The sequence below is a fragment of the Lepus europaeus genome, chromosome 3 (genome assembly GCF_033115175.1).
Source record: "Lepus europaeus isolate LE1 chromosome 3, mLepTim1.pri, whole genome shotgun sequence".
In the NCBI taxonomy this organism is placed as follows: Eukaryota; Metazoa; Chordata; class Mammalia; order Lagomorpha; family Leporidae; genus Lepus; species Lepus europaeus.
In genome coordinates this window covers 16,174,373-16,197,296 of record NC_084829.1, presented here as the reverse complement: position 1 = coordinate 16,197,296, position 22,924 = coordinate 16,174,373, and the positions used below count along the sequence as shown (strand labels likewise).

The 22,924-nt window shown below is 45.7% G+C and overlaps 1 protein-coding gene and 3 non-coding genes across 6 annotated transcripts; 2 read left to right on the top strand and 2 right to left on the bottom strand.

Moving 5' to 3' along the window:
* Window positions 1-6,692: 6,692 nt before the first annotated feature.
* TRNAF-GAA (transfer RNA phenylalanine (anticodon GAA)) lies at window positions 6,693-6,765 on the bottom strand. Its single transcript has one exon. It is a non-coding gene; the product is annotated as a tRNA-Phe (tRNA).
* A 410-nt stretch (window positions 6,766-7,175) lies between these two features.
* TRNAE-CUC (transfer RNA glutamic acid (anticodon CUC)) lies at window positions 7,176-7,247 on the top strand. The gene has a single exon. It is a non-coding gene; the product is annotated as a tRNA-Glu (tRNA).
* Window positions 7,248-8,321: 1,074 nt separating this feature from the next.
* Window positions 8,322-8,403, top strand: TRNAL-AAG (transfer RNA leucine (anticodon AAG)). The gene has a single exon. It is a non-coding gene; the product is annotated as a tRNA-Leu (tRNA).
* A 1,824-nt stretch (window positions 8,404-10,227) lies between these two features.
* On the bottom strand, window positions 10,228-21,633 carry ZNF311 (zinc finger protein 311). Of its 3 annotated transcripts, none has more exons than XM_062184722.1 (8): window positions 21,546-21,633; window positions 21,037-21,219; window positions 20,211-20,445; window positions 19,832-19,913; window positions 14,278-14,369; window positions 13,813-13,939; window positions 13,155-13,259; window positions 10,228-12,374 (listed from the first exon to the last, which is right to left on the bottom strand). In XM_062184722.1, the coding sequence occupies exons 3-8, from the start codon at window positions 20,217-20,219 to the stop codon at window positions 10,861-10,863; spliced, it is 1,929 nt and encodes a 642-aa protein (XP_062040706.1). In that variant the 5' UTR covers window positions 20,220-20,445; window positions 21,037-21,219; window positions 21,546-21,633; the 3' UTR covers window positions 10,228-10,860. The 3 variants fall into 3 exon arrangements, with proteins under 3 accessions (XP_062040706.1, XP_062040707.1, XP_062040709.1); XM_062184723.1 differs by having other exon boundaries at window positions 21,542-21,577; XM_062184725.1 differs by lacking the exons at window positions 19,832-19,913; window positions 20,211-20,445; window positions 21,037-21,219; window positions 21,546-21,633 and having other exon boundaries at window positions 13,813-13,964; window positions 14,278-14,360.
* Between the last annotated feature and the right edge of the window lie 1,291 nt (window positions 21,634-22,924).

The following is a 22,924-nucleotide window of genomic DNA, read 5'->3' as shown; positions in this document are numbered from 1 at the left end:
TGTGGGAGTACTGTCCACTGGAATCTTTTTGCAGGGAGCTGGAAATTGGGCTCCCATACTCTAAAGGCAAAGTAAGCCTTATCCTGCTCTGCAATGGGGATGGAAAAGAAGCAATCTTTGATATCAATGGTAACTATGTGATATCCGTTAGGAATGGCCCCTGGATGGGGAATGCCGGCCTGGAATGTTCCCATCTTTTTTATATTTTTGTTAATAGCTCTCAAATCCTGTAGAAGCCTATATTTTCCCTGTTTCTTTGGTATCACAAAAATGGGCATGTTATAAGGGCTAGTGGAGTGTTCTATGTGTCCCTTTTCCAATTGTTCCTGTACCAATTCTTTAAGGATGCTAAGTTTGGGTTGTAATATTGGCCACTGCTCTACCCATATGTTTCCTGTTTTTTTCCCATTCAATGGGGATTGGGCTTGGCTTTTGTATGAGGTGAGCAGTGGCCCCTAGAATTGGGGGTGAATCTTACTTGTAGATTCTCCATTAAAGCTGCTGGCTTGTGGAGATTTGTGATCCGTAGTAAGGACTGCTTGCATTTGTGAGAGCACATCTCTCCCCCACAAGGTCATGGAAACCTCAGCAATTAGCGGAAAGATGGTTCCTGTATCTCCATTGTCATCTCGCCAAGTTACGGGCGTGATGACTTGATCAGCCAATTTTAATCCTTCAACACCTTGGAGGTCAGGTCCAGGTGCTGTCTTCCAATGTTGTATTTTTCTTGCATCCCTAGCTTTTAAAACAGTAACATCTGCTCCCATATCAATTAAACCCACAAAGGCAATGTCATCTAAATATAGGGTCAATTTTGGCCTCAGATTGAAGATGGGCATCGACCAGTTAATGGTAGTGGGACTCCCTCTTACTTGCTGGGCTGAGGGCCGCCCCACTGGGAGTTTAAAGGTTTGGTCTTGCAATCTTTTACCCAATGAAAGCCTTTTTTACATCTGGGACACAGCGTTTTGGGCTTGCCCCATTTTGCAGCGTTTGGGCAGTTTCGCCGTAGGTGTCCCATTTCCTGGCATCCCCAACAAACCGGAGGGTCATTAGACTTCTTTGTGCTCAATTTGTTAATGGCTTCAGTCAGGGCCTGTATGGGAGTATCAGCAGGGTTTACCTCTTTTGTGGCTATTATCCATTTAGAAAGGTCTTCATTACAGACTGGGGCAATTGCTGCTTTTGCCTCTTTGGTAGCACCTTCCCAAGCTAATTGTTTGACCAAATTGTCTTGATCAGGGTCAGGCAGTAATCTTTTCTCTACTGCCTCCAAGACTCTGGCAAGGAAATCGGGGAACCATTCGCTTGGGCCTTGAACTAGGTTTCTACAGAGCTGACTATAATCAGGAGGATTTATATTTTTTAAGGCTTTACGTGCCAAATCTCTGACCTGATCAAAATAGGCAACTACTCCAATACGGGCCTGTTCTTGAGGATATATGTAGGTGCCACGGCTTGTAAGCATATCAAAGGTTATTGCTATTCCATAGGCAGCATTATTCCTTGCCACAGTTTCAGCCTCTTCCTGATAGGAGGCTTTCCACTGTAAAAACTGTGGTGTTGACAAACATGCCTTGAGCAGTGCAACCCAGTCAAAATGAGTTTGGAGGTTTGTTGCCCATTGTTTGAGCACCTGTTCAAAGTAGGGAGAGTCAGGACCTGACTCTTGAGAAGCCTTTTTTAGCATAGTAAGGTCAAAGGTTCTTGTCTTCGAGCAAGAAAGAATTCAGGCATGAGAAAGAGAGCAGGGGAAAGCAACATAGCAAGGTTTATTAGGGTAGGGACATCCTTAAGAATGGATGGGCACCTCTCCAGACAGAACCTGAGAGAGAGTACCCAGTTGCTCAGACTGGGGGAGAGTGAAGTTACATGGTTGAGTGGAGAGAGTACACCTGGGCAGGCCAGGCAGGTGACTCAGCAGGGAGGCAGAGGGCTGAGCACAGTCCGTTGAGGCTGGGGGTTTTTAAGGGGATGGGCCTTGCCTTCTCCTCTTCTCCTGGAACAAAGGATTTTTGGATGTAAATACAAAACATTCCTTTCTGAGTTTTCCCCTGAAGTTATCAGACAGGGGAAGCCTGGCAGGCTTCGCCCCGCCTTAGAGGAAGGATGGTTATCAGGTAGAAGGGGCATAGCAGGATGTTTCAAGTGCAGATACTAGGCTGCACCTGGAAGGTTATTGGGATGACTTTGAGATGCTGATGCTGGACCTAGATGTCAACTCCTTAGGCCTTTGTCACACACACATAAGCTCACACCTGACTTCTACCTAACAAGTGTAGGCAGCCAGGTTCTGATGGAGCCATAGCATAAACCATAGCACTGCCATTGGCTTCTTTCAGGCCTTTTCCCTCCTGCACTGTTCCTGGATTTCTGTAACAGCCTCCAGCTGGATTCCTTTGTTCCAGTCTGCTTTCCAGCCTTGCCTGCCTCTCATTGTTCCTGTGTCTGGGGCTGTCACACACAGGTGCTCTGTAGAAGGTATCTGCAGAGAAGGCAGTGGGGACAGTATACAGACCTGAGCTCTGCGAGCCAGCCTTGAAGAGAGGTGGCTTTTCCCTTGTGTACTTCATCAGACCCGAGGTGGCTTATTGTTGCGCAGTTTGCATACATGCACTCTGTGAGGTGGCTAGGATTCCACTTCCACAGTCCTGACAATACACAGTAGCTTGACTTCCTCACAGCATGGTGACTGGGTGCTGGGACATCTCAAGATTGAGATTTTCTTATGGTTTCTTAAGGTTTTCTTATGGCTTAGGCCTGGAACTGGCACAGCATCACTTCAGTGAATTGTATTAGGTTAGCCAAAATCCACTGTGAGGTGAGGACCAAAAAAGTGTGATTGCCGAGAGTTGCTGCCTTGAGGTCGGTTTTTGGAAACTACTGACCACACAAGGTAACTTTTTCTTTCTTAGCAGCCTTATTTTTATCTTTTTTTCTGTTGGTCCATGTACCTTTGATTTTCTGGCCAGGTCTAACTGAACTAAGACTCAGAGATTTCCCCAGATATTTACACTTTTCAGCTTTGCACCTGCTGGTGCTTCAGGCAAAGGATCTTGCCACGCCATTCTTAATTAACTGCTTAATTACAACTCCTCTTGAAAACACATTGTACCTCTTCTAGGAAATCATTCCTGTCTTGGTGGTCCTGCCTCGCACACTCTACTCTTACATCTATGGAAGAGCATATGAATAAGTCTTAATTCTCACTGGCTTGTTTGTTTCTGTTCTTTCTCAGGCAATAAGCTACTAGGAAGAGGGCAGTCTGTCTCTGAGTTCCTCCAGGAGAACCTGGTGTACAGGCACAAAGCAGAGTCTCAGTGCAAGGGGCTGACAGGAGTGACTGAACAAATGGCAAGGTACTGAACTTGACACTGTGCGGATGTTAGGGTATTTGTACAACGTCATGGAAAAATTATGTATGCATAAGATCAAGAACTAAAAAGGAGAAAGAAAAAGTCCATATGTTACCGGAGAAATTGCAGGATTCTTGTCTTCACGCAAGAAAGAATTCAGGCGTGAGACATAGAGTAGTGGGAGGTAAAATAGCAAGGTTTATTAGGGAAGGGACATCCATAAGAACGGATGGGCACCTCTCCAGACAGGACCTGGGAGAGAGTGCAGTTGCCCAGACTGGGGGGTGGGAAGGAGCGAGGTTACACCTTGAGTGGAGAGATTACACCTGGCCAGACCAGGTGGGCGGCTCAGCAGAGAGGCAGAGGGCTGAGCGTGCAGTCCGGTTGAGGCTGGGGGTTTTTAAGGAGATGGGTCTCTGTCTTCACACATCTCCTCTTGAAACAAAGGATTTTATGGCTGTAAATATTAAGAAGCTCCTATCTGAGTTTTCCCTTGAAGATATCAGACAGGAGGAAGCCTAGCTGGCGCCATCCTGGGTTCAGAGGAAGGGTGAGCAGGACCCCCTAGAGAATGGGGATCCGGAGCAGGGTGTTTGAAATGCAGATACTGGGCTGCATCTGGGAGATTGTGGAAGATTTGTCAGGCAGAAGGGGCAGGGACCACCACCTGGCAGGTTATCAGGTAGAAGGGGGCAGGGCAGGATGCGAAGGCCAGGCTGCCCCTGAAACATTATCTGGATGACTTTGAGATGCAGATGCATATGCTGGACATAGATGTCTTCTCTTTAGGCCCGTTACACACACATAAGCTCATAACTGACTTCCTACCTAACACATATTCACTCCTGGGACAGGACTTGTCTCCTCCTCCTCTTCTTCTTCTTCACTTTAACACATGGGTATCATCATATGTATCAGATGGAAACATATAGAACAGGCAGGTGAACAACCTTGTTACCTTGTACCAAGCCCACTGATCAGCAACACTGGCCTGACCTGGGAGTTTCTTCCAAACGCAGAATCTTCGGGCCCCAGCCTAGACTTAACAGTATTAGAATCTGCATTTCAGCAAGATGCCCCAGTGATTTTTTTTTTTTTTTTTTTTTTTAAGAAAAAGCATTGAAGTTTGCTAAGCACACACGACACAGCTCTCCACCTGTTCCCTTGCTACACGCTCGGCTACTTGTACAATCGACCTTTGGCAAAGATTCCGAGGACCACACTCCCATCTTCGCCAGGGCCTCCTGCGGCTCCGGCTCCGCTCCGTCAGCCACTTCTGGCAATCTAGGCTGGCAGTGGGTTGGGCCGTGAGGCCAGCGCCACGCAGCGTCACACAGACCCGGGCGGCGCTCAGCTTCTGGCAGCCTGGTGCGGCCCTGGAGAGCGCCGGGCGCGGTGGCGCGCGCCTGTAGTCCCAGCTCCCCGGGAGGCTGAGGCCGGCGGATCGTGGGTGCTCGGGGGTTCGGGGCTGCAGTGCTGTGTGGAGCGGGCGTCCGCACCGGGCCTGGCACCAACATGGGGCTCCCGGGGGAGCCCGGGGGCACCAGGTTGTCTAAGGAGGGGGGACCCGGCCCAGGCCGGACACGGAGCAGGTCAAACTCCCCGTGTTGGGCGGCGGTGGGACCGCGCCTGCGAGCAGTGCCTGCAGTTCTGCCCGGGACATCCGACGAGACCCGGTCTCTTTTTGAAGATTGCTTTTTCCAGAATTTTTTTTTTTTTTAAATCTCGATTATTTTTGTATACAGAAGACCTTGAGACTTGACGGTGGAGCTGTGTACATCCTATCCTTTGCTCCATCTTAAGGTTTTGGGCTCAGGGAAGGGTGGAGCCCTCACTCCGAGGGCACCAGAAGAAACACTTTCTAAGGCTTCATGTACCCGGGATTTCTGTACGCTGCCCTTTTTATTCCCCGCAAGCAGCAAGGCAATATTCTGTATTGCATTTTGCAAATGCACCTGCATAAGAATTGCGTTGCACAACCTTACAATCCAAGATGGGGATTTGCCATAAGTCCGAATTCCGTTTTGGGGGCGGGCAAAAACTTGTACACAAATAATTAAGGTAGCATTATTTTGCGATAGTCAAAAGCAGGAAACAACCCAAATGTCCTTCAGGGAGTTCAAACTGTGCTGAAGAGTCGTCCAGTGGGGGGAGGTGGGGGAAAGGAATTCTTGAAATGGAACAGCTAGAGAGTGGGGAGCACAGTGAAGCATGGGGAAGCGTGTAGTTCCAAGGCCCAAAGGGGGATTGCTTCAGAAACACAGGGTTGTCAGTAGGTTTGCCTCCTGCACAAAATTAAGTCTGTGGTCAAGACAGACCCAAGATATTTGGAAGTCGGGAAGCTGATGGTAATGGTTTCCTGGGAGCAGAAGAGCAGCAAAGAAGGGGAGACAAACACTGTTTTGGCAGCAAGCGTGGTGCTAGATGGAAAGAAAGAGGGAGATGATGCATGAGGGCAAGATGGGAAGGCACGTGTTCCTGTGGAAACAGGAAGACTTAGGCATTCTGCAGATGAAGAGAGGCAGGTAAAGAAGGGAGAGCAAACACACAAGGGCGGAGTAGAATGGGGGAAGTGGTCAGAAGCACAGAGGAAATATGAAATACCCTTGGAAATGGGGGAAAACGTCTCCCCTGAATGGAAAGGAAGATGCTGGGATATGCCAATGGGGATTCTCCTAGCTTTCTCTCTTGCAGGGCTCTGCAGCTCTCACCCCCACCTCCAGCCAGGAGTCGCTTCTGCAGTTAAACTCAAGTGACTTCCTGTTCCAGAAACTTCCTGCAGTCCCCTTGCTATCCCTCTCTGCCCTCTAGGGTTGCATAAAGTTCAGCTAATGAATATTAAAGTCAGAAAACTCAAGGTCAGTGATAAAATGTAACTAATAGCCTTCATATCAAACTTCTCTCCTTCACATCTACTTGGCCCACCCACCCTCTTTATGCGAATTTTAGAAGCTGGCAGAGAATAAGACCAGGGTGGGGGCAAGGTGGTACATGAAGTGGAAAGAATGGGAGAAAGAGTCCTTTGAGGGGCCTGACTTCAGCTCAAAACTGTTGTAATAACTCCATGGGAATGCAGAAGGGCTAACTTTGAAGAAGGAGGAACATGGACCAAATGGAACAAAGTTCAAGCCAAGAAAGAAGATACTAGATACAACAAAAGCAGATGAGTGGTTTTCCTTCAGCACATTCATCTCTTCCTGTTACATCTAGTGAGATGAGGAAGGAGATTTTGGGGCTTTCTTTTTTATTTTGAGAAAACTGTGTTTTTCTTTAGAGTCTAAAGAATATTTTCGTGTTTACAGAGGAAAACTTAATTATAAATTCCAAAAAGTCACCTGCCGAAACCCGGGATCGAACCAGGGACCTTTAGATCTTCAGTCTAACGCTCTCCCAACTGAGCTATTTCGGCTCCGCCCACGGGGCTCTGAAATAAACTCTAATGGCTTTATCTCTTAATTTTCTATTAAAGGGTTTATAAACACCATGACAAGAATTCTCAGGAAACCAAAGATAAATGTAAGAACGCTCCGTGTCTTCGAATGGCTGACCATTTCATGAAAGACGAGAAGCGATCACTGTGACGGGACTGCCGGGAGACGCCCCTCCGGTTCAGTTCCCACGTAGACGAGTCGAGGCCCCGCCATCCAGTTACGTTGCCACTTCTGCTTTCCAGATTTTATTGTTTGGTGCGGAACAGGAAGTTGGTGCGACAAGAAAATGGGTTTCCGCTCGCTCCCTGACAAACCGGGAAAGGAAAATCATTTACATAGAAATGCAAACCTCAGCTGGTAAGCTTTTTGCTTGGAGTTCTCACCACCTTCCCTGGTGGTCTAGTGGTTAGGATTCGGCGCTCTCACCGCCGCGGCCCGGGTTCGATTCCCGGTCAGGGAACATTGCTTTTCGTCCCCTCACACACATCAAGGGGGTTAGTGACCGAGTGAGTCAATTTTCTCCTCAATGTTTTGTCTTGACCGCCTTCTCTCACCGACGGCTGCCAACTGGTGTAAATCGGGTTGCCGGCGCTGTCCCGAGAGCCGTCAGGTGTCCAGGGCATGCTACGGGGAGCGCCAGCGAGCGGGACGCATGGCGGGCGCTAACTTGAGGTGTCGTGGAGAGCGAGAGGCAGCGAGCAGCAGCGGGGCGCGTTCCCCGCGGGTCCGCTCCGCCTGCCGGCTCTTCCCTCGGGCGGCCCCGCGTCGCTCGCGGACGGCGGGATCTCCCCAAGGCCTCCACGCCTGCTTCCCACGAACGCACAAGTTGCGTTTACATATTCTTCAACGAAATGGAATAAGGGAGAGTCATCAAAGGGAAGACAAAACCCCTCGGAAGACGGAGACTCGGGCCGGCAGCGCCCTCAGCGCCTCGTCGCCTGCTGCGGGTCGAGCTGCGGGCATTTCTGTCGCTGTAAGTCGCACACAGGTGGCGGTGTTCCCACAGCCGCGGGCCGCGGGGAGCCCAGCAGGAGCCTCGTTTTCCGGGATGGCGGATGAAACCCTCAGCCGCACTGGCTCTCCCGGCGCCGGCCGGCAGCGCTAGGCTCCGCTCGCTTCCTTCCCGGCTGCCGCACCGCGTGTTTATCCCAGGACCCCCGGGCGACCCCGCGCCGCCGCTTCCGCGTCTCCGCACGGCTCGCCGACGCCCTTCGCGCCGGGCGCGCTTCTGCGGGGGCCGGGGCCACATTCGCTCGGGGCCCACGCGGTCGGACGGGTGGGCAGGAGTCCCCGCGGCCATCGCCGCCGTGGAACTCGCTCCGTACCCGGCCTCAGGCGGACGCCCTCTGCGTCGGAGACCCACGGGGCAGCGGCTCCGAGCCACAGGTCCGCGCCACCGACGTCCAGCCGGGCGGCGGCCTCGCGGGCAGCAGTGCCCACCAACAAAACGCCCCGGTCAGGAGCCGCGTCCGAAAGCACAAAGAGGCCGCATTACTTCATAAGGCAAACATAGACAAACCAGTTTCCCGGAAGTGGTAGCGTGGCCGAGCGGTCTAAGGCGCTGGATTAAGGCTCCAGTCTCTTCGGGGGCGTGGGTTCGAATCCCACCGCTGCCAAGGATTTTTTTTTTCTTGGGAATTACTTCATTCTCAGTGTTCATCTCCAACATTATGAGGCCCTCAGCCCCCTGATTTTTTTTCCGCACATTAGGAAGACTAACAAACTTCAGGTCATATTTAAAGTGCTACTTATATCTTATTTTGAAAAGCTAGCTGCCTCATTTTGAATTTTCCAATTTTACAGTTCTTTATTTTCCTTTTTTAAAAATAATTTTTCACTTATATAAGGCGAACAGGTTTCATGTATTTCATACATACAGCTTTACACAGTTACATACAGTAAACTTACATTTACTCATAAGTCAGAAATCACCGTCCCTGGGGACTATTTCTCCATTATTGAGAGGCCAACGTAGTTGGCCCTGTGGGTACAGCAACGAGTAATATAAAAAAATACCTTCGCTGCACATATTTTCTTATTAAGAACTAGTGAATGTCAGACTCCTGGAATTTGTAAGTCAAGACATAAAGGAATAATTTATGCTCAGAATCATCTGCTGTTCTTCCTCCAGGCTCACACTATGCTTGGACACCGAGCTCTATGGAGTAGAGAAGAGGTGGCTGGGGAGAACCCTGGTACCCTAACCCCAGGTAACATTCCACCAGCGCCAAATACCGTGGCTCCTCTGGGGACTCCTTGGCTTCTTAAGTCTCTGTGGTTTCTGGGAGGCCTTCTCTCAGCTCGGAGCAGTTCTTTATGTACACATCGCATTCTTTTTCTGTTTTTCCAGGTCTTAACTTGGAAGTTGTTTCCTCCTGAAAGGTTTCCCTGATCTCCTCCTTCCCTCCTACCAGCTGGAGAGTTCCAACTAGGGAGGGTATGGAAAGAACATAGTGGGGGGGGGGGGGGGGGGAAGAGCACAGAAGGCCCCTGTATATAGAACTGAGAGTTCAGTGGGGTTCTTTTGGGGTTCAAAACATTAGATGTTTTTGCCCAAATATGGTATATAGCTCTACTAAGAGAGAGCTGGCTGTTTGTGTGTAGGCTTTGAATGATGTTTCAGATTTAAGAATGAGTAAGAAAACAAAATGCATTCTATGATAAACGGAAGGACAGTCACCACATTGTTCCCAGGGGTTACTGTTGAGACGAAGTTTTCCACAGATCTCTTTCTTCTGCATGTACCGTGAGTCTCGGTAGTGTTTTTCCTTGCCAACAATGAATTTTCTGTTTCCCCAGGGACACCAATTGGGTGTTGAACGAACTCCATTCTTGTGTAACTACTGGGAGTTAGTGTAGACCCCACAAGTCAAGGGCTCAGACCTTGTGAGATCTCACACTCAGGGTTCAGGAAATCGGGAATAATGAGCATGGGAGATAAGGGGGACCAGTGTGTGAGGATGAAGGAGAAATGGAAAATATAAACACCAGTCATTCCACTCAGGCACCGATGGTCAAGATATTGACTACTGAGCTCCAGGAAATGGTTACTGGAAGAGTGGGATATCTCACTCTAATCAACTTTCCTGGGTTCTCCATACTTGATGTTTTCTTTTTTTATGCCTTCTTTTTTTGAGTAAATGTTAAATTTACTGTATGTAACTGTGTAAAGCTGTATGTATGAAATACATGAAACCTGTTCGCCTTTCTATAAGTGAAAAATTATTTTTAAAAAAATGAAAATAAAGAACTGTAAAATTGGAAAATACAAAATGAGGCAGCTAGCTTTTTAGCCACAAGGCTGTCCCTACTCAGGTACCAGTAGCACATCTCAGACCTCCAGTACTTCTGCCTGACTGGCTACAAACTGGGGGCTCCTGTGATCCCCTCCCCAGGTTGGACAGTTTGCTAGAACAGCTCACAGAATTCAAGAACACACTTTATTTACTAGTTTCTTATGAACAACTCAAGATCAGCCAAATTGAAGAACTACATTAGGAGAAGCTATGGGGGGGGGGGGGGAGTACTGGGAGTGTCTGTGCCTCTCTGGGTGAGCCACCATACCAGCACTTCAATTCATTCACTAACCTGGAAGATCTCTGAACCCTGATATCCAGGGATCATTGTGAAGCCTTCATCAATATGTAGAATTTACATAACCGTGATGCTGGGCAAGCTTCTTAATCTTTCTATGCCTCAAATTCCTTATCTCACATGGACAACATTATACACATCCAATGAGCTAAACACGTGTAAAGCCCCTTGAACAGTGCCTGGCACATACTAAGTGCTGGTAAGTATTTATTATGTTGATGAAGAGATCAACTATTAGCAGTGATTGTGCTCGCTGAAGAAATAATACTAAGTAGGAAGTTTCAAGGACAATGCATTAGAGATCTCACTCAGGGTTCAGGAAATCAGGAATAATGGGAGATAAGGGGGACCAGTGTGTGAGGATGAAGGAGAAATGGAAAGTGTAAACACCAGTCATTCCACTCAGGCACCGATGGTCAAGATATTGACTACTGAGCTCCAGGAAATGGTTACTGGAAGAGTGGGATTTCTCACTCTAATCAACTTTCCTGGGTTCTCCATACTTGATGTTTTCTTTTTTTATGCCTAGTAAGATTTGAGCTCACTCGGAAAGTTTTTCTACACTCCTCACATTCATAAGGTCTCTCCCCAGTATGAATTCGCTTATGTCCAATTAGGGCTGAGCACTGACGGAAAGAGGTGCCACACTCATCGCATGTATATGGTTTCTCACCGGTGTGGACTCTTCTATGCTGCTGCAGCACAGAGCCGTGGTGGAAGGCCTTTCCACACACATCACACTTGTAAGGCTTCTCCCCAGTGTGGATTCTTTGATGGTTGGTGAAGTTGGACTTCCCCCGGAAAGCTCTGCCACACTCTGGACATGTATAAGGCTTCTCTCCAGTGTGGATTCTCTGATGGACGGTAAGGCAGTGTTGATCCTGGAACGCTTTCCCACAGAGCCCACATGGAAAAGGCTTCTCCCCAGTGTGTTCTTGTTCATGAGCCCTGAGCTTACAGTTATGGCGAAAGGCTTTCCCGCAGGCCCCACACTTGTATCGTTTCTCTTCAGTGTGGATCTTTCTGTGTTTGGTGAGCTCAGTCCTGCTGCTGAAAGCTTCTCCGCACTGGGGGCACCCATAGTGTTTCTCTCGAGTGTGGATTCTACTGTGCTTGTTTAGGTCCGAGCTCCGACTGAAGGCCCTCCTACACTCACTGCACTTGTAAGGGCGTTCCCCAGTGTGGATTCTTCTGTGTTTGGTGAGGTCTGACCTTCCGCTGAAGGTCTTCCCACACTCCTCACATTCATACGGTTTCTCTCCAGTGTGGATTCTACTGTGGATGTTAAGGGACTGCTTAAACGGGAAGGCCTTCCCACAGTCACTACATCTGTAGGGCTTCTCCCCAGTGTGGATGAGCTGATGGTTCCTGAGACAGTTCCTGGTTGTGAAGGCCTTCCCACAGTCCCCGCACACGTGAGACTTCTCCCCACTGTGGGTTTTCTTGTGTCGGCAAAGAGCTGATCTACTACTCAAGCTGTTCCCACACTGTGTGCAGTTAAAGGGCTTTTCCCTTGTGTGAATTAGCAGGTGCACAGAAAGCTCATTTCTGGTCTTGAATGCTTTCCTGCACTCATTACACACATGGTGTTTTTCACCAGAATGAATTTGCTCATGGAGAATTAGGTCTGAATGCCAAATGAAGTCTTTGTCACATTTGGCACGTTCATGGAGTTGCTGTTCTGTAAGAACTCTATTATATGGATTACGCTTTGAGTTTGAACTGAAGATTTTACTAAGTACCTTCTGATTCTTTCTTTCATTGAAAGTTACTTCTTCAGAGCCATCTTTGTCTTCTGTCCATTTCCCCCATAAAGGTGTTTCCCACTGAGTCTTTAGTTTGACATGTTGTACGTAAACTTCTCTGACTTCAGGATCCCGGGAAATAACTTTGGGAAGACTGCTACTTTTCAGCTGGAAGACATCTCTGTTTTCAAACACCTCTTGTTCTGAACTTGCCTTCTCATTCCCAGGCAGTGTTCTATCAGTTGATACTTAAACAGCAAAACAAAAATGTCACAGAAAAGGAAGTAAGTGAGATGGGAGAAGTGAAGCTAAGCGAAGCTGCTTAAAAAGTAAATGACATTTCCATGCTGGAAAAATTGCTGACATTGTGGACAAAGATCAGGACAGACTGAAATATGAGAAGATATTTTGTTTATTTATCTATTTTTCTTAATTATTTTCTTCTTTTGGCTAGCTTGTGGTTTTTTTTTTTTAATTTTCATTTATTTAGTTTTATTTTATTTAAAAGGCAGAGAAACAAAGGAAGAGACAGAATAAGACAGAGAGAGTGAGAGAGACAAGAAGAAAGAGATTTTCCATCTGTTGCTTTATTCCCCAAATGCCTGCAATAGCCAGGGCTAGGCCAGACTGGAGCCAGGAGCCCAGAACTCAATCTCTTGAGCTCTTGAACACCTTAAAACGTTTTTACATGTTATTTCCTCTGCCCAGAATGCCTTCCCCTTCCTCAACTTATTCTCTAAGCACTGGAATAACTGATAATAACTGATACACAGAGAGGAGATGAACTTTCTGAGCATTTTTTAAGGGTCAAACTGCAAAACCTCTATTACATAGGTTGCAAAGAACCAATTAGATAATGACAGAATAACTGCCTTGATAGCTTTTTGTGATTGTTTCTTTTCCCTAAATTATCAGGCATGAATTTTCTTTCTGGGTCTGTCAGGATGGATGCCCCTCCACTAAGAAGGTTCTGTAACTGTTATGGCATATAGAAGATGGCAGGGAATGAAGGCTTCTCTATCACTCACCTGACTGGGAACAGCTTAGGGACTTCCCGTTCCACAGATCCTGAGCACAGGGCTCTGTTTCTTGCTCCAGATAGGAAATTAAAGGAGGTTTAGGAAATCCAAATCCTAGATACAGAAGGAAGAAGAGTGGGTATAACAAGTACAGAACTGTCCTAGCACTTAGCCCTGATCCCCCTCATTGCATATGGAGAACCACATGGACAGAGAAAAGGGCTTATCAGGTGTCTGTAACACGGAAAAGAACGTGTATAGGGACTTCCTGGGAGACAGTCATTTGGGTGTATTTCCATGTTCTTTTTAGGGGAATGAGGGTCTGTATGGGAAGACTGTTTCAGGTCACAAAAGGCCCTTCATTACTAGGATCTGAATTCAGTCATTTAATGGAAAATGAGAGGTTGAGGAAGTAAGATTTCAGGGAAAGTGGAAGCTAAGTGTCTCCTTTCCACCCAGGCAGAACTCCATTCCAAAGAATCAGAAAATAGCAACTAGGCTAGCAGTGTAACAGAAGCAATGGAGAACCCTAACTTTTGGATGAGATTGCAGTGATAAAGTACAAGGGATCTGACTTTCAATGGGACCCCCATATACATCAATAAATAAAGCAGTTCGAAAAAAGGATATAAGAAGGCACCAAGACCAGTGCAGGGTAGATCCTTACCAAGTGATACCATGTTCCTATAATTTTCCAACATCACATCTTTATAGAGTTGCCTCTGAGCATCAGTCAGATACTGCCACTCTCCGTTAGTGAAGTCCACAGCTACATCCTCAAATGCTACTGACTCCTGAAAACAACATGTTTCTGAAGTCCTGGAGAAAATACCAGTTTCTTTAGGAAACAGAGGCAGAAGAAAGGAATTTGTAGGCGGAAGGTTTGCAGAAGTGAAAGGCTGTTACCATTTGGTGGGCTTTGGTGATGAGATAAAAAGAAACATGGGATTACAATAGCAAAGATTAATGAAAAAGCAAACAATCCACAAGTGTCCAACAAACAATCCAACAAAATGTCCCTTACGAGAAGGATCACTTTGATTTGGGAGTTGGCTAGCCAGACAATGCAGGGAAAATAAGGCCATGTTTAGGAGATAATGATGTATTTTCAGGAAGGACAGAGGGGACTTACTTGGGCCTGGCTCATCAGTGTGGTTTCTGTGGCTGGAAGGTTTCTTTGGCTTCCATCCTTAGCAAAGGCAGGATACTGAGGAGTTGATAGAGCTGAGGGAAGAGAAATAAATCAAGCTCTTTTGGCACATATTAACAAAACCTTTGCTTTCCTCTTCTCTTTCTCAAGCATAGATGCTTCTGAAGCTTTAATGCAGGAGTTAAGTCTACCATCACACAGGATCCCACTTCTCCATTGTTTCTCTAGTCTCGGCTTCCGGGTTGGGCATCGGGCCACAGAATAGCAGCAAAGCCAGCTGCAAGTGAATTCTCCTCCTTTTTCACCCATTAACATGCTTTTCTGTGGTCTTCGTCCTAGAGTAATCTTATTTGCCCCTCTGTGTCTGCCCCCCACCCCCCCCGCCATGATCAGATAAAAAGGCCCAAATCACAACCTGCTTGTATGACGACCTTTATTTCTGTATTTGAATACTGAAGTCATTTCCTTCAAAAGCCTGTGGGGAGGAGAAGTGGGAAATGGAGGCCAGGCAAAGGTATTGAACAGAAATGTCCAGGAATAGGCCCAAGGCTTATTTCTTTAGGTTACTTAATGGCTTGTCTTCCTCTGTGTAGTTTGTTTGAAATTATTTTTTAAAGATTTATTTTATTTATTTGAAAGGTAGAGTTATGGAGAGAGAGGGAGAGATCTTCCATCCACTGGATTTCTCCCCAAATGACAGCAACAGCTGAGGCTACACCTGGCTGAACCCAGGAGCCTGAAATTCCAACTGGGTTTCCCACATGGGTGGCAGGAGTCCAAGCACTTGGGTCATCTTCCTCTGCTTCCTAGATGCATTAGAAGGGAGCTGGATGGAAACTGAAGCAGCTAGGACTTCCTCATATGGTGCTCATATGGGATACCAGCATCTCAGGTGGTGGCTTAACCTTCCCATGTGATTCTGAGAGGTTTTTCATAATTCTCTCATATTTACAGCCATCTTCCCACATCAATGTAGTACAGAGCTACACAGCATTTTAAAATGCAAAAAAAGGTGGGTGTTGTGGTGTAGTGGCTAAGCTACCATTTGGGACATCTGTAACCTGCATTGCAGTGCCTGGGTTCAAGCTTCCTGTTAATGAACATCTTGGGAGGCAGCAGATGCTGGTTCAAGTACTTGGATCCCTATCATCCACATGGAAGACCCAGATGGAGTTCTGAGCTCTTAGCTTTGCCCTGACCAAGCCCTGTCTGTCGTGGTCATTTTGGAAGAAAATCAAAATGCCTGTCACTCTGCCTTTCAAATGAATAAATAAATAAAATGCAAAAAAAATTTTTATTGGAGAGTCCAAGTGTCTATGTATAATCTACATGGATTGGATGAGAAGTACAGTTTTAAGTTCAAATTAACGGAGTCCTGGTTTACTCCTTGTAGGCCATCTGAACCTTTCTGTAGCTTCAATGTTTAAGGTGACTTATCTTTCTTGATTGTCTACACATCCCAAAGTCTGGAATAATTTCTTTCCTCTGTTAAGATACTGGTAGGGCTGGCGCTGCGGCTCACTAGGCTAATCCTCCGCCTTGCGGCGCCGGCACACCAGGTTCTAGTCCCGGTCGGGGCACTGATCCTGTCCCGGTTGCCCTTCTTCCAGGCCAGCTCTCTGCTGTGGCCAGGGAGTGCAGTGGAGGATGGCCCAAGTGCTTGGGCCCTGCACCCCATGGGAGACCAGGATTAGCACCTGGTTCCTGCCATCGGATCAGCGCACTGCGCTGGCCGCAGCGCGCCTACCGCGGCGGCCATTGGAGGGTGAACCAACGGCAAAAGGAAGACCTTTCTGTCTGTCTCTCTCTCACTGTCCACTCTGTCTGTAAAAAAATAAATAAATAAAAAAAAAGATACTGGTAGGGTCAAAATCACCATTTGGAAAGACTCTAGGATTACCCTTTGGCCTCAGGATCAGGAAACTATTGTTCAAGTTTTACCCAATCCTTAATTCAGAACCAGACTTATTTCTTCCCACAGAAATTTTCCAAAAACACTTTTCTTTGGTTTAGGCTATTCTTAGGTTCTGATCAAGATCAAGCCCATGTCTCAATTACAGTGGATACTGTCAGTTTTTCTACTGTCTCACTCTAAAAGCCCCAAATTACTTTATAATTCTTTGTCTAGAAAACAAAAAACAAATACACAGACAAACAAAAACTTCGTCTGGACAGCAGGGAGTTGACAGCACACATGTTTTCTCCTATAATGTTACATAACTGTCCTTTTCCTTATTACATCAATAAGCTCAAAGCTCTCAACTGGAATTTTCCCCCACATTTTATCATGAATATCTTCAAATACAGAGAAAAATTTAAAAAAGGTAAAGATCTGTATACCAACTTCTTACATTCTGCAATTAACATTTTCCAGTATTTGCTTTATATATATATACACATATCCATCTATCTGAAAGGCTATAGTATTTACATTATTTTTTATGTAAAATTTACTTATGATGAAATATGTAAGTACCTATGTAACTCAAACTTCTTCATATACATCCCAATTAATTTTTTTTTTTTTTGACAGGCAGAGTGGATAGTGAGAGAGAGAGACAGAGAGAAAGGTCTTCCTTTGCCGTTGGTTCACCCTCCAATGGCCTCCGCGGCCGGTGTGCTGCGGCCGGCGCACCGCGCTAATCCGATGGCAGGAGCCAGGTGCTTCTCCTGGTCTCCCATGGGGTGCAGGGCCCAAGCACTTGGGCCATCCTCCACTGCACTCCCTGGCCACAGCAGAGAGCTGGCCTGGAAGAGGGGCAACCGGGACAGGATCGGTGCCCCGACCGGGACTAGAACCCGGTGTGCCAGCGCCGCAAGGCGGAGGATTAGCCTATAGAGCCGTGGCGCCGGCCCCATCCCAATTAATTTTTACTATATCATCTGCATAACTAGGAAAGTTTTGTTAAATCAGCAGTTCTTAAGATTTCTTTTTGTAGCTTTAGAATTTGAAAGGTCAGTTTCTCATATTAAGAAAAAAAAAAAAAAGAGGTCAGTTTCTCCTCTGAAGTTAGAAATGAACTTAGAAGACAGGTTACATACGAAAACAACAACATGAAACCATTTCGTAAAGCATCTTGCAGAACGAGAGTAATACATTAACACTGTATGTTAGGTAACTTTATGGTCTCCCCTATGAATTGGAAGGACAATTTAAGACCTTTTGAGAAAAAGAGGACTGGGAGTCTTGGGTGAGGTATGAACATCAGAGTGTAAATATTTTTACATTTAGGGTGAAAAAATCAACACCCACATTTAACAATACCTATTATTTTCTACTTCTAAATCTATAAGAATAGGTTCTATATTATTAATGTGTACTTATGATTCCTTGTACAGTAGACATTTCAGGATCGTTCTGCAAGTTTTAACAGCATGCTGAGAGACATCTTATGTTGCTTTCTGCAGATAATATATAACAAAAAGCCTCCAGGGTGCACACAGACCTGTGTCCAGAAATCTGTGCCTTTCTGTATCTGATTGTATGACTCCAGATTTGCTAAACAGAATCTTTTTTTTTTTTTTTAAAGATTTATTTATTTGAAAGTCAGAGTTATACAGAGAGAGGAGAGGCAGAGAGAGAGAGAGAAAGAGGTCTTCCATCCAGTGGTTCACTCCCCAGATGGCCGCAACAGCCAGAGCTGTGCTGATCCGAAGCCAAGATCCAGGAGCTTCTTCTAGGTCTCCCACGTGGGTGCAGGGGCCCAAGGACTTGGGCCATCTTCTACTGCTTTCCCGGGCCATAGTAGAGAGCTGAACAGGAAGTGGAGCAGCCAGGTCTCAAACCGGTGCCCATATGGGATGCCGGCGCTTCAGGCCAGGGCGTTAACCCACTGCGCTACAGCGCTGGCCCCTAAACAGCATCTTTTAAGTCCCACACCCATCAGTTCCCATTTTACAAATTTTAATCACTTTCTTTTTTACATGTCAACAGTGAGTGCTCCTTTTTTAAAATCTTCTATTTTTTTTTTTAGGTTTTCTTCCCTCCACCCCCGAAACCTTTTATTTAAGGAAAACTAACTTCACATACTTCATAATTACAACTTTAGAAACATGGTGATTCTTCCCACCTCACTCATCCTCCCACCCACTCTCCCACCTCTCTTCCTCCTCCCTCTCCTATTCCCACTATTTTTTTTTTTTTACAGGCAGAGTGGATAGTGAGAGAGAGAGACAGAGAGAAAGGCCTTCCTTTTTGCCGTTGGTTCACCCTCCAATGGCCGCTGCGGCCGGCTCATCTCGCTGATCCGAAACCAGGAACCAGGTACTTCTCCTGGTCTCCTATGCGGGTGCAGGGCCCAAGGACTTGGGCCATCCTCCACTGGCTTCCCGGGCCATAGCAGAGAGCTGGCCTGGAAGAGGGGCAACAGGGATAGAATCCGGCGCCCCAACCGGGACTAGAACCCGGTGTGCTGGCGCCGCAAGGCGCCCACTATTATTTTTTACCCAGATGTATTTTCAATTAACTTTATAAATATACGATTAACTTTGTTAAGTAAAGAGTTCAACAAATAGTATAAAAAAAACTCTGTTCCTCAACAGTCAAGACAAGGGATGTTCAAAGTCATTGCTTTTCAAAGTGTCAATTTCACTTTTACAGATTGTCTTTTAGAATAACAAGTACTTCTAGAGTCTAGCCTCCCATTAACTCATCTTCTTTCATTTTCCTCAAAGCTTTATGGGAAAATCTTTACTCCTTCTTTTCGTACTGCTTTATCTTATATTTCTCAGGGACTCATTCCTTAATTTAAAAATCTCAGGGTTCCAGAAAAGTCATCAGAAGACTAATTATACACACTCAAAAAATTTTTTTTTAGAAAAGAATTGTTTATTTAAAAGGCAAAGTGACAGAGAGTGGGAGAGACAGAGGCAGACAGCTATCTTTCATCCACTAGTTTACTCCTCAAATGGCCACAGGTCAAGTCGAAGCCAGGTTTGGGTCAGGTGGATGCCAGGAGCCTGGAACTCTACCATGGTCTCCCACATGGGTGGCAGGGTCCAAGTACTTAGGCATCCTCCGCTGCTGTCCCAAGTGCATTAGCAGGAAGTTGGAGTGCAAGCAGAGTAGTGGGGGCTCAACATGGCATTCCAATAGGGGATGCCAATGTTGAGCAGTAGTTTAATGTGGCTCCCTATGTATTCCAACTTTATAAGTTGGCAAAGTAGTAATCACTACTTTGTATAGGAGTTTTTGGATTATACCACATATTTTATATGTGTAAATAATTATGTACAAATGTATAGGATATTTATTATATGTAAAATTATACATATAGCGAATTAATGTATATATTTGATAAATTGCTTTGTAGAATCTTTTTTCATGAATCTTTGACCATATCTGGCTAATGATTAGGGCAAAAGCTGAATAATTTATTTACTGTCAATTCTAAGTCTAGTACAGAAACAACAGAAGATTTTGCATAAGTGCTTCCTAATTAACACATTTTCAGTCCCTAGGAAAGCATTTTCCACCCTTCTGTGTTCCTACTTCATTCTGAGATCCACAACTCCTGCTACATACTGAGAGCCTCACCTGGTTCCTGAAGTAGCTGGGTATCAGGAGGTGTACAAAACAGCTGGCTTGGTGGACCTGGACTCCCATCTGACAGAACAACCTAATACAGGGTACAGAATGAATTCAAGGAGGTTATGGAAGTGAGGAAAATATGTGGAAAGATACAAGTAACACTAGTTTATCCATGAAGATTCTCTCTCTTTCTGAAATACAGGAAGGGGGGAGGGGGCGAAATACAAATGGAACTCTTTACTCTCTGTAACTACAGGCAGTAAAAATGATATCCACAAGGAAAGGCTTCCAGAACGTCAGTCCAGCCCGCCACTCCTGCTGCTTTCCTTTCTTTATGACTCACTTCTTCTTCCCGGTGATGTTTTATGGACTCTCCTTCACTTACCTGCTGCATCTTTTTACCAGTCTTCCTGTTGGTCAGATTCAGTTTCCACACAAATTATCAGGTGGTTCCTGTAGAGAGCAGTCTCCTCTGGGGGACACAGGTCTTGGAGAGGCCAGTCAGGGGCCCCTTCCCGACCCAGAGGACAGCTGCTCTATGCTTTGGTGTGTCAAACACTGCCCTGGATTTGGGGACTATCAGCAACATCAAGCCAGCTGTCATTCACCCTCTTGTTTCCCTGCATATTTGGTGAAAAGAAAAGACAGGAATGAGCTCAGAAAAACAGAGATCACAAAGAGGGGGTGAGCTGCAGGAGGTGGGAGAGCACAGTTAGACAAACTGAAAATGTTAACTCATCTTCAATACAATCTTTACTGCCACTAACTTGGTCTGACCCACCCTCACCCATTACCACCTTGCTGACTGGTCTCCCTGCCTTCCTGTTTCTTCTTAATAGGGCAGTCTGAATGATCTGTTTATGACCTAAGTTGGGTCATTCCATCTGTTTGCTCAAAACTCTCCAGTGGCTCAACCTTAAAATAAAAGCTGAAGTCCTCAACAGTGGTATACAAGCCCTCAGGATGTGACCTCTGCCCCTGACGTCACCCTCCATCATTCTCCCCTTCGCGTAATTCCCCTCAGCTACTCGGACCTTTCATTCCCTCTTAGAAGCACACCTTCATCCTAGGACTGTCTCCCTCACCCCACAGCTGATCATCTTCCTTCTTTCAAATGCTTGCTTACAGGGCATCTTCCCAAGGAGGTCTACTCTAAGCACCATGTTTAAAATTCCAATCTACCCCCTCCTTCCAATATTGAGATGCCTTACCTGCTTCACATGAATTCTTCTATTTCTCTATAGCGCTGTATCACTTTCCAACATGGTGCTTAAGTTGCTTATCTACCAGCTCTGTTGTTTCCTGTCGTTCCTACCCTCGCTAAAATGTAGGCTCTAGGCTCCATGAAGGTGGTGATTTTCGTCTTGTCTTGTTTACTGCTGTATTCCCAATACCTAAAACACAGCCCCCATTAGTAGGAGCTGGATTAAAGGATGGCTGAATAAATGAATGAAAAAACATACATAAATGAAAACCGAAGAGAATAAAAAAGACTAAGTCAGAGATGCCAGGGAGCAAAGGTGGGAGGAGGTAGGAAAAATGGATGGCAAAAGTCCCGTTTGCGGGAGGAAACCGAGAGGACCACCTGCGCAAATCAGACCCCAACGTCCCACCCCTCGACCGCAACTCCGGGGACCCTAGCCCGGGCCCGAGAGTCGGGTGGCGGTGCCGGGCTCCTGCCCACTCGCGCCTCCGCGGGCTCTAGGCCTCGTGTACCAACCCAGGGGCCCCTCGGCTGCAGATCTCGTTTATCTCCGGAGAACCTGCCCCTGCCAAAAAAATTAAAACGAGAAATACGGACTAGCTCCACTTCCTAGGTCGGCCAATAATCATTTCCGGTGACTCTCTAGGAAACTACTCAACTCGCTGGTCGAAGCGCTCCCAACACATTTTTCTTCACCTTCCCAAGAGTTTGCGTTAGTGCAGAGTAGACAGGGTCAAAGTTGCAGGGGCGGTAACATTTTGACCTATTATCGTCGCATAGGGAAATTCATCTAGAAATAGAAGTTTTGTGATAAGCGTATGAAAAAGTTATTGTTAAATATTAACTAAATACGTAAATTGTGTTTTCAAAAGTAAATTCATTCAGATGATGTAAGCAAAAATTAATTGAGACAATATTGACAAAAGGTGACAGGATATAATAAATCCCCATACACTCATCCTCATTTAATTAGTTTCTGTAGACTGGAATATCCTGTGAATTAGATGTTAGCTCCATTTTTACTTTTTTGAGGAATCTTTCACTCTCCACATAGCCTTTCAGCTTGTAGGGCTTGGTTGATTTAGATTCAGTATTTTTGGCAAGAATATTTCATAGGGGTTACTGTGCATTTTGTATTCAACTTTCTGGTTTTGAGATTTATCCTTAATGAACTATATAGCTTTAGTTCATGTGCTTTAACTGCTAGATTTTCCTTCGAATAATCTTATAAATTAACACGATTATTGTTTCATTCCAACTCAGAACTTTAGCAAGCCTTTTTGTCTTTGATTATATGGACTTCATTTTGTTTATATTGGCTCTTTTGAAACAATTATTTCGCTTAGCATTTCCCCTTTAAAAGGATAATTTCTCATACTTTAATGGCAGAGTGTTTATATTCTAATGCAGGGAAGAACTATTTAAAAAGTACTTGCTACAAAGAGGAAAGTTAAATGCATATTAGTAAGTGAGAAAGACAAATCTGGAAAGGCTACATGCTGTATGACTCCAACTAGAAGTTAACTTGAAAAGGCAGAACTATGGGGACAGAAAAGAGATCAGTGATTGCTAGGAGGTGAACAGGTAGAGCATAGTTAGTGAAAACAGTTTGATTATGTAATGGAGAGTGTATGTAACCCACAGAACGTACAACCCCCAGCACGAACCCTAAAGTAAGTTAGGGACTCTGGACAATGATATATCAATGTAGATTCATCAGGTGGTGCTGGTGGAGGATGTTGATGGGAGTAGGGACAGGGTGTATATGCGAACTTGCTGTACTTTCAGCTCAATTTTGCTATGCATCCAAAATTGCTTTAAAAAGTTGTCTATTAAAGTGTTTACCATTTCTTCAAACTTGGGCTTAACTTCATTATTTGCACATGCGAGTGTTG

Coding starts and splice junctions, on each gene's coding strand:
- ZNF311 (XM_062184722.1), bottom strand. Junction 14,370..19,831: donor CCAGCTACTTCAGGAACCAG/GTGAGGCTCTCA, acceptor CTCTTCCCTCAG/CTCTATCAACTCCTCAGTAT. Junction 12,375..13,154: donor CCTAAGCTGTTCCCAGTCAG/GTGAGTGATAGA, acceptor TTGCTGTTTAAG/TATCAACTGATAGAACACTG.